The sequence below is a fragment of the Cydia splendana genome, chromosome 1 (assembly GCF_910591565.1).
Source record: "Cydia splendana chromosome 1, ilCydSple1.2, whole genome shotgun sequence".
In the NCBI taxonomy this organism is placed as follows: domain Eukaryota; kingdom Metazoa; phylum Arthropoda; class Insecta; order Lepidoptera; family Tortricidae; genus Cydia; species Cydia splendana.
This window is the reverse complement of record NC_085960.1, coordinates 16,945,696-16,960,121: the sequence shown is the minus strand read 5'-3', so window position 1 is coordinate 16,960,121 and position 14,426 is coordinate 16,945,696. Positions and strand designations below refer to the sequence as shown.

The 14,426-nt window shown below is 39.1% G+C and overlaps 1 protein-coding gene and 2 non-coding genes across 3 annotated transcripts in view; 1 reads left to right on the top strand and 2 right to left on the bottom strand.

Annotated features, from left to right (window-relative positions):
* The window catches only part of LOC134796413 (apoptosis-resistant E3 ubiquitin protein ligase 1), a 128,410-nt gene that overhangs the window by 91,908 nt on the left and 22,076 nt on the right, over positions 1–14,426 (top strand). The window contains exons 3-7 of the mRNA XM_063768620.1: positions 4,218–4,426; positions 5,570–5,709; positions 5,788–5,928; positions 6,264–6,372; positions 6,985–7,163. Of these exons, the coding sequence (XP_063624690.1) occupies positions 4,218–4,426; positions 5,570–5,709; positions 5,788–5,928; positions 6,264–6,372; positions 6,985–7,163 (778 nt within the window). The remainder of the gene's footprint in view (positions 1–4,217; positions 4,427–5,569; positions 5,710–5,787; positions 5,929–6,263; positions 6,373–6,984; positions 7,164–14,426) is intronic.
* Trnas-gga (transfer RNA serine (anticodon GGA)) lies at positions 7,299–7,371 on the bottom strand. Its single transcript has one exon. It is a non-coding gene; the product is annotated as a tRNA-Ser (tRNA).
* Positions 7,923–7,995, bottom strand: Trnas-gga (transfer RNA serine (anticodon GGA)). The gene has a single exon. It is a non-coding gene; the product is annotated as a tRNA-Ser (tRNA).

The window sequence follows — 14,426 nt, the reverse complement described above, 5'->3', positions numbered from 1 at the left end:
ACACTTCGTTCTTGAAGAGTAGGTATATGAGATTGAGATTGCATAATTTGTTTTGCCTACCGTTACAGTTACGGTTGGCAACAAGATTCCGCTAAGTGGGTTGTTTATATCATGATAGGTAGTAGGTACATTAATTCTTCTCTATCTCTCGGCCTATACCATGAAGTTACTAGGTACATAAAAAAAACCGTTTTTGTGACAGCCCTACGCGGGGATGATAAATGGCCCGCGAAAACGCGGCGTTTCCGGCCGATATTAAATACACTAGGGACTTTGTGAGCCTCTGGCTGAGCTTCGGACGCGCCCACTACCAATTATCACGCTAAGATAAATTTGCTATGTAGATACTTACATCTCAAAGTTACAATATAATACCTACCTATCTACATAATTTACTAGTTATAGCCTTTCGCTGCCAAACGGTAAGATTTGTACCCACACTTACATAGAATATACATAGAATGATACAAGGTGGTAGTTTTAAGCTTTTTTTTTTTCACGATTCTAACAGTTTCTCGTTATCATCCTCGGTTATCACATGTCGCCTTATGAATGCCATGTCATTAACACACGTCCAATTGAGCTCCGAGCCCACAATCCCCGGCCCACTTGTCTGTTATTGCGGAGTTGAAAACCCCACTTGCACTGAATGACCATTGTTGCTAAATTACACACGAGTTTCTAAACTTCATAAGTTGTTCCGTGATTGTGAATCTGGGGTAAACTCGTACACTCAGTTTATAGTTTAGGTATGAGTAGGTGCATGAGGAGGAATTTCTATTATAAGATAAGGTGATAGATAAATAAAACTAGTTGGTAAGTATATTGTGTATATGTTGACTTAAATATTACAACTAAACAGACCTTAGGAAGTAGGTAGGTACTTATATAAGAGGTAGGTACCTAGAGTTTATGTTCCTAAATAAGCTTATAATGAAACCACGTAGGTACCTACACAATTTGCGATTTCAAAGTGGGTACCTAGTTTGAAGTGTTGTTATTGCAACAACTTACTTCTTACAAATATATATTTGACTCTTAATCTAGTTTATTGTTATGTACTCGTTCAGTATTATTACTCGTATTTGTATAAAGGGTTAATTGGAAACATGTACCTACTGTAAAATAACAACACCCTTGAATATATTTATCCATTTATTTTCTTGTCTTATTCCAATTCACAATAATCTCATCTTATGACAACCGTTTGCTAGCACAACTCAACAACCAACTGAGGCCCGTCGGCCGAGTGTAGTTTCTTTTTATACCCAACCAATAACAGTCTTCAATTTCAAACTACCCTTAACTTTAAAAACGAATTAAGTAGGTATGCTAAATACCAAAAACCCTACACTCGTCCATCCTGACTCCGTGTATGTCCTCATACACGTGCCAGGTGGAAACCCTACACTTGGCCAACAGACTACGTATACTTAACAGTGGATACACTAATCGCAAACCGATCAATTTCTTGCGATCAGAGTTAATGTGTAGGATACGAACCAGTTCTATTCTCGCACCTACTACTTAATTGTGTCAGCACACGAACCGATCATTTCTCGTGACTTAAAACAGTTTCAATCAGTCATCAGCACGTCAAAATCTCAAAAACATCGTGTAAATAACCTTTCGTATGCCTGGTCCCGTATACGTACCACACAATTTGGACTATAATTTACAGTTTCAAGGTTATTAATTCAGTAGTAAATTTTAACTAAGGCATACGAAGGGTTAAAATTGTTACTCTTCTGCCGGAGACATCCACTCGACATCGACCAGAGGCCGACACCGATGTCATCAGAATGGACGACCGTCAAGCGGTGAGAAGGGCCCTGGCTCTGGAAGTCAGCGCGTGCGGGCTGCGGCGCGGCCGGGGCACGGGAGCGCGGAGCGGCGGTCGCCGTGCTCTAGACGCGCACCAGACTCTGGCGGCGCGAGGCGGGCTCCTGCTGGAGACGGCTCGCACCGGACTCTGGCGGCGCGAGGCGGACTCCTGCTGGAGACGGCTCGTACCGGACTCTGGCGGCGCGAGACGGGCTCCTGCTGGAGACGGCTCGCACCGAACTCTGGCGGCGCGAGGCGGGCTCCTGCTGGAGGCAGCTCAGTCATCGCCTCGCCTGTTGACTGTACTTGCTTCTGGCTCCTGGTGTCACGCGAAGCGGGGGAAGCCGGTAGAGGTGCGGCGCTCAACTTGCTAAAAATATCCAACATTGACTAAGTAATTCAGGGTAACAGATCAATAATTGCCATTTATTATTCGATTTTCATAAGTATTGATCATCTCTATCTGCAGGTAGACAGTACACGAACCAATTCAATTCTCGTGACTGAAACATCTCTAAACAGTACACGAACCAATTCAATTCTCGTGACTGAAACATCTCTTCAAATATCATGTCAAGAAATCAACAATTATAAACCTCACTCTTGAGACAGGATTCATTTTTCCTGAGAACCTTTCAATAACTTTAACCCTGACTATAATTTATAAAATATTACTATGATGAATAACAGCGATAATTAACTTCACATATTCATATGCAAAACATGTGTAAAACTGGGACCTTATAGTGTTCAACTTGACCTATTATGTTTCCATTATCAATGCATCAATTCAATTATCAAATTGGTTACTAAAAACCTGTAATCCCAATGTTTTCAGAGAAGGTCGTATATTCTAGATTGTTAGGATTTATCCAAGCTGACAAAGTACTTAGTTCATCAATTTCAAGACGCGTTGGGATTTCAAGACCATTAATTTTATTTTTATAATATGCATATTGTTTTATGAAAGACTTGAACAGTATATTAATAATACACTAAACGTTGTTGTTAAATAGCTGAAGTCTATAAACCTAAATTTCAACATTACAGAATACCAAATCGCACAGTTCGGGAATAAACATAGCACCTAGGTCTGTTTCCGTAGAAAAAGGATCAGTAATATATTTTTTTTTACACGTCGGTAATGTTTCTTTTCAGGAATTAAAATAAATTATACGTTTTAAATATTACATGGCATGGCAGACATAAACGATAGAACTGCAAAAACCTGTTATGCTTTACCTATCCGTACCATCTGACTTGTTCTAAAAATGCCCTCACTGGTAATCTACTATTATTTGATAACGTACAAAGTTATACAAAAAATAATTATAAACTAACCTATTTTATTCAAGTTTGAGTGAAAACATATTACTATAATCAATAAGAGGCTATCAATCCTACTTGATCACGGTTTAATTGTGGTGTTCTGTTCTAGTAGCTTACGAACCAAATCAAGTTCTCGTAAGTACAAACAGGTTCAGCCAACTTTAACTGCAGTAACCTATTAATTCAATAATTCAGTGATTCAATAATTCAGTGATTCAACAATTCAATAACTCAGTGATTCAACAATTCAGTGATTCAACAATTCAATAATTCAGTGATTCAACAATTCAATAACTCAACAATTCAATAACTCAATAATTCAATAACTAAATAATTCAATAACTCAATAATTCAAGAACTCAATAATTCAATAACTCAATAATTCAATAACTCAATAATTCAATAATTCAATAACTCAATAATTCAATGACTCAATAATTCAATAAATCAATAATTCAATAACTCAATAATTCAATAACTCAATAATTCAATAACTCAATAATTCAATAACTCAATAATTCAATAACTCAATAATTCAATAACTCAATAATTCAATAACTCAATAATTCAATAACTCAATAATTCAATAACTCCATAATTCAATAACTCAATAATTCATTAACTCAATAATTCAATAATTCAATAACTCAATAATGCAATAACTCAATAATGCAATAACTCAATAATTCAATAACTCAATAATCCCACTTCTGAAGTGTAAAATAACAACACCCTTGAATATATTTATCCATTTATTTTCTTGTCTTATTCCAATTCACAATAATCTCATCTTATGACAACCGTTTGCTAGCACAACTCAACAACCAACTGAGGCCCGTCGGCCGAGTGTACTTTCTTTTTATACCCAACCAATAACAGTCTTCAATTTCAAACTACCCTTAACTTTAAAAACGAATTAAGTAGGTATGCTAAATACCAAAAACCCTACACTACCTAATTTCTATATTAAATAGGCTAGATATTGTACATTCTAATACCGCTATTCCAGTGTCGATGTTTGACGATAACATAAAATTTATGTATAAAAAAATCTCTTTCTATAGATTGCTGAGCCTAGACGTGTCTTCTCTTGAAGACGTATACTGGCTAGAAGACAGCACCGCGCGGCATGTGCTCGACCCCAAGGACTTCGGCGCATGGTCAGCCGCGCGCCAAAGCCTGCCCACCGGCAAGGACCAGCTACAAACCCTCAAGTCAGACCTATGGAGCGCGGTCGTTAAGAACAGTAAACATCAGGATGCTTGGACTTGGGGTAAGTACATACTACATAAAATCATTCAACAGCTACTTGCTATAGTATTTTATACAATCGTGATATAATAGAGAGTTTTTCAGCCGAGTACCGTGTTTAGGCAACGAAGCTTGCTGAGTTGCCTAAGTAAGGTACGAGATTGAAAAGCTTGATTATATCACTATTGTATACAATACTTTTTCTACGAATCAACAAAAATAATACTTTAAACTAGTAGAATCATACAAACAAACCAAACCAAAAGTATATAGCTAAGATACGTGAGCAGCCGCGATACCTTCATACTGGTACGCGCCCCGGCCGCCGCGGCGGACTGGCCAACGACACCTTCTCGTAACTCATGAGGCCCTGGTACTTGCTCCGCGCTAAATTAAATTTTTAGACAGTTGTTTTCTCGATTTTGGCCACCGTAGCCTATGGAGACTAACAAGCAACACTAAGTGGTTTTCGTAGTCTATGGATGTTGCTATATTAAGGGTGTCACATGCGCGTTTCTGACTTATGAACCTATTGTTTATATTATACATATACAACCTAAAATAAATAATTAATTTGAGCTATGGTTTTGTTTCGTCCTCTTGATCGCGGCGAGCTGTGATTGGTCAATTTCATTATAGTTGACTAAACTGTATCGAAATGAATATTATAGTTGAGTTGGGAGCCCATACATTAAAAATACCCAATTGCTATTTGGTATAAGAAAGCTTAATTCAAGAATTACAGTCGACGAGTAGAAAAAGTAGTTAGAACTGTTAGAAGAGAGCCCCGCGCGCCATGTGCTGGACCCTAAGGACTTCGGCGCCTGGTCTGGTCTTCTCATTACGTCTCACGTTCTTATTAACTACGTCACAAACAAAACGGTCGAAAATGTGAACTTGAGTGCCGAAATCTTTTAAAAGTAGAATATTAACATCTTGTTACATTCAATTCTTTTTTGTTCTGGGTTATAACCGCGAAAATCGAAGTTCGTAAATTTCGAGCAACCATTTCTGTCTCTCTAATTACCTACGCCTTAATTGGAGTGAAAGAGAAAGATGCCCGTAATTTGAACTTGTATAACTGCGGTGTATGCGGTAGGCCATCTGAATTCTGTAATCAGATATATCTGATATGTGCCTGGACTAAAAGACACGTGTATTTCAGGCGGCATGCTGGTGGTATCCGTGTCGGTGTGCGGGCTGGTCACGCTGGCCGCCATGACGCAACCTTCGCTGGCGCCTGAGGCTAAGCATTCCTTGCTGCAGTACGTCACCGGGAAATACTTGCACCCGCCTAGCTGTAAGGTAATTATCTGCCTTAGGCACCTGCCCGTAAGGGCCGTCTGAAGACGAGAAAATTAATATCTTGTCTTTTGGATTCAGGTGGAATGGGGCTGGGAGGAGCCTCATCCTGTCGGAGATACGATGTGCTTCACAGTCCAGTGCTACCAGCGCAATGGACAACCCTACCCAGTTTGTGATACTGACGAGCTGGCGGTCACCATCTCGCTCGGGACCAGAAAGGTAGAGAGAGACAGTGTTTTGGATGGAAATGGTCTGGAAGGCACCTCATATGGTGTTTCGCAGTCCAGTGTATCAAGCGCAAGGGACTGTGTGAAGGGAACCAGTGAGTGTCAACCTCCATCATTGTGTGTAAGGAACCAGATTGGAAGAATACTTGTGAACGTAGAATTCCCAGCTATAATGTAGGTATGTATGTAATAATGAGTATTTGTCTTATAGTTAACAATACTAAATTTTAATATTATGATAGACAGGAATTGAATTACAAGGAATTGCGTGAAAAAGAAATATATATGGGAGATAACTCTTACTAAAAGAAATAACACCGTTTTCAGATGACAGCAGTCATCGAGTTGGGATCTGGCGACCCAGCACAAGCGCATACAGCGCGCGTCAAATTCACCGTCCGGACCGCCGGCGTCTACATCATCGCTGTCACCATCGGTGAGACTCTTCTATCAGTACAACATAGATGAAATTAGTCGTCTAGTTGGGGCCCGGCGACCAGCGCACAAAGCGCGCGTGAAATTCGACCAAGGCTGGTCGGATATTGGTGAAATTTTCTTGTATTTTTTCACCACACCAGCTCGGAAAGGCTTACTTTGCACTTCAAAAAGGGATAGCAAAGTTGCACTTTGCTATCAGTAATTCACATCATTCACATGTGAGGCAAAGTAATCAAATGCAAATTTTGAGTTGTTCTCTTATGTTTGCTGGTAGAATTGACTTTCAAATGATGATTTTGGATGATAAATATTTACTTAATAACATAACATTCATTTGAATTTGATTTGATTTGATTTTGTTTGATATTCTACATTTAATATTTGCTTCGGGTTGGTGTGGTGAAAAATTTTGTGTTTCACTCAGGGGCAAATTTTGTTTAACCCTCGTGCTTTGAAACCCTCGCAACGCTCAAGATTCCATTTTCCGAACCACTCGCTACGCTCGTGGTTCAATTTTAGAATCTTTCGCTTGCTCGGGTATCAATATTAGCACGAGCGGTTAAACAACAACTTTGCCCCCTTGTAAAACAAATAACTATTTATTCGGCAGGCGGCGTCAACATTAGCGGTAGCCCGTACCGGCGCTGGTTCACGGCGGGGCGCGTAGAAGCTCGGAGATCGCGTGTAGCGCGCGCCGGCGCTGCGCTCGTGTGGTGCGCCGGCCACGCGCGCGCGCTGCACGTGCACCCGCGCGACCAGTTCGATAATCCCACGCACCCGCAGCCAGCGGTGAGTGTACAAAGTGTACCAAATCTATAACTCTGTATCTTTAGGTATTTAAGCAAGAATCAATTTTTTAACAAGCAGATACGTCTGCGAGCGAAATTCCAAATTTTATATTAAAGGAAAAAATGGAAAAATTTTCGCTTCCGGCAGGACTTGAACCCGCATCCTCCACAATCCGTGTGTTGCTCTTAACCAATTGAGCTACGGAAGCCTACCAGGACATCGCAAATCTTTCCATTCCTTTCTTTATGTAAACACGCCTTTGGGGTGGCGTATAGCGACATCTACCGAAAGACAATTACATCTTTTAACGGCACCGGAGTCTCAAGTTGCATTGAGAATTCACCAGTAACAATGTGCTAACCCATACTAAATCAATTTTTTAACAAGCAGATACGTCTGCGAGCGAAATTCCAAATTTTATATTAAAGGAAAAAATGGAAAAAATTTCGTTTCTGGCAGGACTTGAACCCGCATCCTCCACAATCCGTGTGTTGCTCTTAACCAATTGAGCTACGGAAGCCTACCAGGACATCGCAAATCTTTCCATTCCTTTCTTTATGTAAACACGCCTTTGGGGTGGCGTATAGCGACATCTACCGAAAGACAATTACATCTTTTAACGGCACCGGAGTCTCAAGTTGCATTGAGAATTCACCAGTAACAATGTGCTAACCCATACTAAATCATTTTTTTAACAAGCAGATACGTCTGCGAGCGAAATTCCAAATTTTATATTAAAGGAAAAAATGGAAAAATGTTCGCTTCCGGCAGGACTTGAACCCGCATCCTCCACAATCCGTGTGTTGCTCTTGACCAATTGAGCTACGGAAGCCTACCAGTACATCGCAAATCTTTCCATTCCTTTCTTTATGTAAACATGTTTATGTGCCGTTAAAAGATGTAATTGTCTTTCGGTAGATGTCGCTATACGCCACCCCAAAGGCGTGTTTACATAAAGAAAGGAATGGAAAGATTTGCGGTGTCCTGGTAGGCTTCCGTAGCTCAATTGGTTAAGAGCAACACACGGATTGTGGAGGATGCGGTTTCAAGTCCTGCCGGAAGCGAAAATTTTTCCATTTTTTCCTTTAATATAAAATTTGGAATTTCGCTCGCAGACGTATCTGCTTGTTAAAAAATTGATTTAGTATGGGTTAGCACATTGTTACTGGTGAATTCTCAATGCAACTTGAGACTCCGGTGCCGTTAAAAGATGTAATTGTCTTTCGGTAATGTCGCTATACGCCACCCCAAAGGCGTGTTTACATAAAGAAAGGAATGGAAAGATTTGCGATGTCCTGGTAGGCTTCCGTAGCTCAATTGGTTAAGAGCAACACACGGATTGTGGAGGATGCGGATTCAAGTCCTGCCGGAAGCGAAAATTTTTCCATTTTTTCCTTTAATATAAAATTTAAGCAAGAGTAAACAAAATCTACCCTCAAATGACTCCTTAAGCCAGTTGAGGGTAGATGAAAACATTACATGGGTGGTTCTACTTGCTCGAATTTCATACAAACTTTCTTGTTAACTCACTACTATTCTGTAGGGTGTCTTCACTTGAATACGTAATGTTTGGGTAGTATATATATTTCTTACTGCGCCAAAGTAACAAAATACTAGAAATTGATTAATATTTTTAAGAAAAAAGCCTTTTAAAAGTTAGTAAAATTTTGCCCCATTGCTTGTTTGTGTGAGTGATGCTTATAGTATAGGTGTAATTCTAACATGGCGACTTCTTTGACAAGCAATCATTTTTAATTTATCAAAGGTGTAACAGATGGCATTTTAAAACCGGAACACAGGTTACCTGTGTATTTTGTTTTATCTTCACTCAATAGAGGGAGATAAATTTAATGCACAAAGCATGTTATGAGTATACTCATTTAAGAGTCTCCTTTTTCTGATATAATTTCATTCCCAGATGTAATATAACTTATATTATATATTAAAATACATTTATATAACTATACATTTAATAGAATTAAAGGTCTGTCCAAACAATCATTCGCGTAACGGTCGTCCACCGAAAAGCCTTGTGAATTCTGTTTTCGTCTCGGCAGAAATATAAATAAATGTTCTCTGGAAGCCTATATTTATTCTTACAATGATTTTTAAACTAAAGTAGCTATATTTTTCTCAAAAATATATATTGGGAGCAAAATGTCATCTTCTTGTAAATAAATAAACAAGATTCTATATGTTCTGCTTGCGCATAACAATAGTAGATTGTTAACCAAGGGATCATTTCTGCCGAAATCATCAATGCAATCACCCGAGTTAAAGTTAACTTCGCATACAAGGAAAGTAAAATGCATGTGCTTTTTTTAAAACATGACTAAGTATAAATATTATTTATAGTATTTTTTTAGGATACTTTCAATTAACAATTTAGCCAAAAGTATCGTTATTTATGGAATGGGGAGTCAAATATCAGAATGGAAATTATATGAAAAATCCATTTATACCCAAATTTCAATTGCTTATCGTAAAAAAAATCGTACTTGGAATTGGAACCAAAAATGCTCTAGTGCAGAAACGTATCATTTTTTCTGCACAACTTTTAGAATAACAATGACCCTCTTTCAAAGCATGAGAAATGAAAACGGATATTTCTTGTTTTCTTTGCAAGCATTTTTCTCTCAATAATTTAATCAATTTGCAGCATAGAAAATCGTCATAAATTTATAATCATAAATATCAAAATATAAAAGGACATACATTTTTAGAAGATTTCTAGTTATACCCCGGGCGACGTTGCCAAATGGTTTGAAAAGGCAACATGCTCGCAACGTTCGGATGTCGGTAAGTCGACAATGAAAAATTCTATTTCAAACTTGATATTTTTGACAGTAATGGGTTACTTAAATAAGAAGGCATGTTTCGCCCGGATCTGCTATGGTCAAATGGTCTAGTGGCTTCTAGCTATTGAGTATAAGTCTAAGTTGAACAGCGTTGCCGAGTTCAAATCACGAACAAAGACTGAATTATTTTTGTTTTTATTTATTTATTTTATTTCTTTCTTTTTTTTGCTTTTTATTACCTTATGCGACTGGCAAATATCAATGGATATTTCAATAAAAATTTTTTTTTTAATTGAAGAACAGATGATAATGATACGAAAAGTTTAGTAGGAAATACAATATGTAATATAAACAAAAAAATATATAAACTAAAATTAAAAACTACATAAAGCTAAAACTAACTACAACATAAACTAAAATTCAAAAAATTCTAAATATGTATATTTATTTGACAACTTGAATTACAGAGGGGCAGTACCTACAGTGATCCCCACACTAGGTTTAGCCTGTAACGTGGGGATCTAAGCGAAATACAAATTATTATTTCGTACATAAGTTCCGAAAAACTCATTGGTACGAGCCGGGGATTGAACCCGCGACCTCCGGATTGAAAGTCGCACGCTCTTACCGCTAGGCCACCAGCGCTTCTATGTGCAACTATATAAAGGCAAATAAACGAGTTCGCATCCCATCATAATCACAATATTATATTGTGTTTAAAGAACACTATTCTGTTTTTTTCTGTTTCTCATTACTTCCCCAGAAATGTGACTCACACGCCAGCTTACTTAGTAGTGTTAGTACAGTCGCCATCGCCATCAGATATATCGGAGCGGCCGAGATGCTCAAAAATATCTGAACACGCACGCCTTGACAATAGAGGCGTGTTCAGATATTTGTGAGCGCCTTATCCGCCCCGATATATCTGATGGCGACTGTACTAAGCTAACATTAAAAGCGTTTTTGTAATTTTAGGTAAAATAATTTGCGTCATTTTCAATTGATAATAAGAATAAAAACATATAATCTATAAAACTTTTTATAAAATAATAAAAAAAATAAAAAAATTAAGGACTGTCGGGATTTGAACCCAGATTCATTGATACTCTAGCTAAAATTTATTCAAAACAGATCTGATGTTGTGGGTGCCACAAGCACATGACAATCAACGTCTGAAAGTACGTATCAGTTGGTTCTAAGTTACTTGTCAATGTCTCAAATAAGAATTTAGATTCTAAATTGTTCTTCCTAAAAATATTCATGCGCTGCACTGCGCCCTCTAGGTTACTTTACTGTAACATTACAAATCTACTGACATTAGACACTGACTTTAGGTATGTGAGTGTGCGTGAATGCAAGATATTGCAATATTTTGCAGTTTTATTCTCTGATTATTTAGATTAGACACTGTTGTGTATAACATGTTTCGATTTGGACGTAATATTTTTTATTGTTTTCGCCAATATCAACACATCTTATGAAACTGTTTATATTTTGGGAGAAACGGTGAAAATCCACAATTCGTGCACACTGACGCCATCTTTTGGCTGATAATCGGCATCCCATCCCTAGACATCCACCTTAAAGTCAGGTCGTTCAGTGACAGATCCAGGCGGTTCTGTAAGATAAGATAAGATAAAAAATAGTTTATTCAAGTAGGCATATTACAATGCGCTTATGAACGTTAAATAAAGCTATACCGGCTATTTAAATCCCCCCTCAATTGGAGGAGGGTATCCCAATATGGGACCGGCAACAAACTCGGCGGGACACATCTTTTCAAAACATTATTACATCTTATAATTAACATGCATTACGAGTAAATAAGAAAAATACAATTTAAATTACTATAGAATTCATGCAATTATACTCAGTAAGTATATAACTTTATAGAAATATGATAAACCAAAAATAAACATATATGTACATGAAATCATACAAATACGTAGCTCTTGCAGAAAACATATCAAATTCTTACAAAAGGAAAAGAAAATAAAGTCAATAAAAGAAATGAGAATACATATTATACGAATCTGACTGATTGTTATGAGATGCCTTTGTAGCGGAGTTTTACTTTTAGGGGGATGTAATGATAACCTCGCTACATGGATCTCTAATATATAAAGCACAGTATAAGATAGCTACTGCACTGACCATGAATCAACACTCGATGGGCGCACAATTCCATCTCCTCTCAATCTCGTAGGTATCTCTTGTTATGAATGTAACCTCAACTCTCTCAGGGAAAATTAGAAGGGCCCCAAGTCCCGTGGCTCATATCGGTGGATGCACGGCACAACTGATTCTCCACAACACAGGAGAACTCATCGTGCATCCCGCAACTCATATATTCTCATAAACTCAGAATCTCATATATCTCTCTACTCATAATATGCGATGAGTACTGAGGTGGGGACCATGTGGTCCCCGACGAGCCTCCACAACAACCCCTACAGCTCATCCATCAGCCTCCATAAAGAAACCTCCAGTAACTCAAACCGATAAACTCTAGCCACCTCACTTGTTACATTCAAACTCGAGCTACACACAAAGAATATCAGACAATTCTTCAACTCAGATAGATCTCAAGGTCGTCGCTAATTCAAGGTCACTGCAATATCCATATATATCAATATATAGATATGTTTCGCTTACCAAGAGTCTCCTGTACGTGATGCACGCGCCACGGCGTCACACCACCTCTTACGTACCAGAAATTCAGACGACCTCTCTCAACTTGTCTCAACTCGGTTCCCGCCATCTTCCTCGCTGTCACACATGACACTGCCGACCTCCATCGCCAGTGTTACCAGTGAAAGTATGCTAAGAGTGACAGATAAGATACATACCACAATGACAGTCTTCGCGATCACCGCGACACTCCCCAAGGCGAAAGGGTTACATCAGCAGCGTCATTAGCTGACGCGTCCATTCGGCTATTCGCTCTCTAGCCCAAATGGCAGCGTTCCTCCTTACTCTTGTCGCTTCCTCTGGCCGTTCTTCCATAACGCTAGGCTCTCTCATTTCTGTCTCGTGTGTATCAGCAGCGGGAGCTTGCTCAGTTTGCGTAGGACTACTCTCAGAATCTAACACAGAAACTTCTTCCTCGGTTGCAGACTCGGTAGGGATTGTTAGCTCATCAATTTCCATCTCGGGCTCGGGTATAGTTTCTGATGCTTTTATGGGTTGCATAGCTTCAACCATCTCACTGTGTTCAATTGGTGTCTCTGCCTTCTCATTGTCTTGTGTTGGTAGTTGTCCATAATCCGTTGGGCCGTACGTATCAGACTCTAAAGGATACAAATGGGCTATGGATCTCGTAAACTCTGTATTCCCAACTACTACTTTGGCTGCTCGACATTCACCATCACGGCTTCGGATTAAACTTGATATTTTACCAACCTTCCAATTGATTCTATTTTTGGAATCATTCTTAATCTGTACAATGTCACCGACTTCTGGAGACTTCTTTGACATCACTCGTGGTTGTTTATGAGAGTGGCTGAATCTCTCTCGCAGACTTGGTAGATACTGATTGGTGAACATCTCTTTATATTCGTTAAGAATCCTCTGACCTCTCTTCCAGCCTTCAACCAAGTCGACTTTGGTATTGGTGCCGTGCGAGGTTCCCTCGCCAAGTTCTGGGTTTATTTCTAGACACTGACCTAGAGACAGAAAATCAGCTGTTCGTAGCACTCCCTCTGGGTCGGAACCCACTGCAGTCAAAGGTCTTGTGTTCAATACAGCCTCAATTTCCTTCACTACTGTATGCATTTGACCGTCTGTTAGTAAATGCTTGTCAAGTGTGCGCTTCAAGCAGTGCTTTACCAATGCTACTAATCTTTCGTAAAAGCCGCCTTGCCAGGGTGCAAGCTGCGTGATGAATTTCCACTTGATATGTTTCTCCTGGCAGTATGAATGTATTAGTACTTCACTTGTCAGCTTGAACTGCAGTGCATTGTCCGATATCAATACTTTAGGTGGTCCTCTGGCCGCTACGAACCGCCTTATCGCTAGCAAGCACTCCTCAGCTGTCAAAGCCTTGACTAACTCCAAGTGTACAGCACGAATTGCTAGACATGTCAGAAGACAAATCCATCGTTTTTCTCTGCCAGTATTTGTTTCCACTAATACCGGACCCAGATAGTCCAATCCAGTAAAGGTAAATGGTGAACTATAATTTACCCTTTCACTAGGTAGTGCAGGTGGCGGTGGCAGTTTGTAAGGACCTCCAGAATACTTCTCACACTGCAAACATCTCTTTAGAGCTTTCTGTACTTGGGCTCGCCCATGAGGGATCCAATACTTATCGCGTAATATACTTAGCGTGTGTGGAACCCCAACATGGTAGTTGTCTCTATGCGTCTTCAGTATTATCTGGGTTGTGAAGGGCGATTTCTTCGGAGTAAGAATGGGATATCTCTTATCATACGACAAATTAGCATTCTCGAACCTTCCTTTGCAT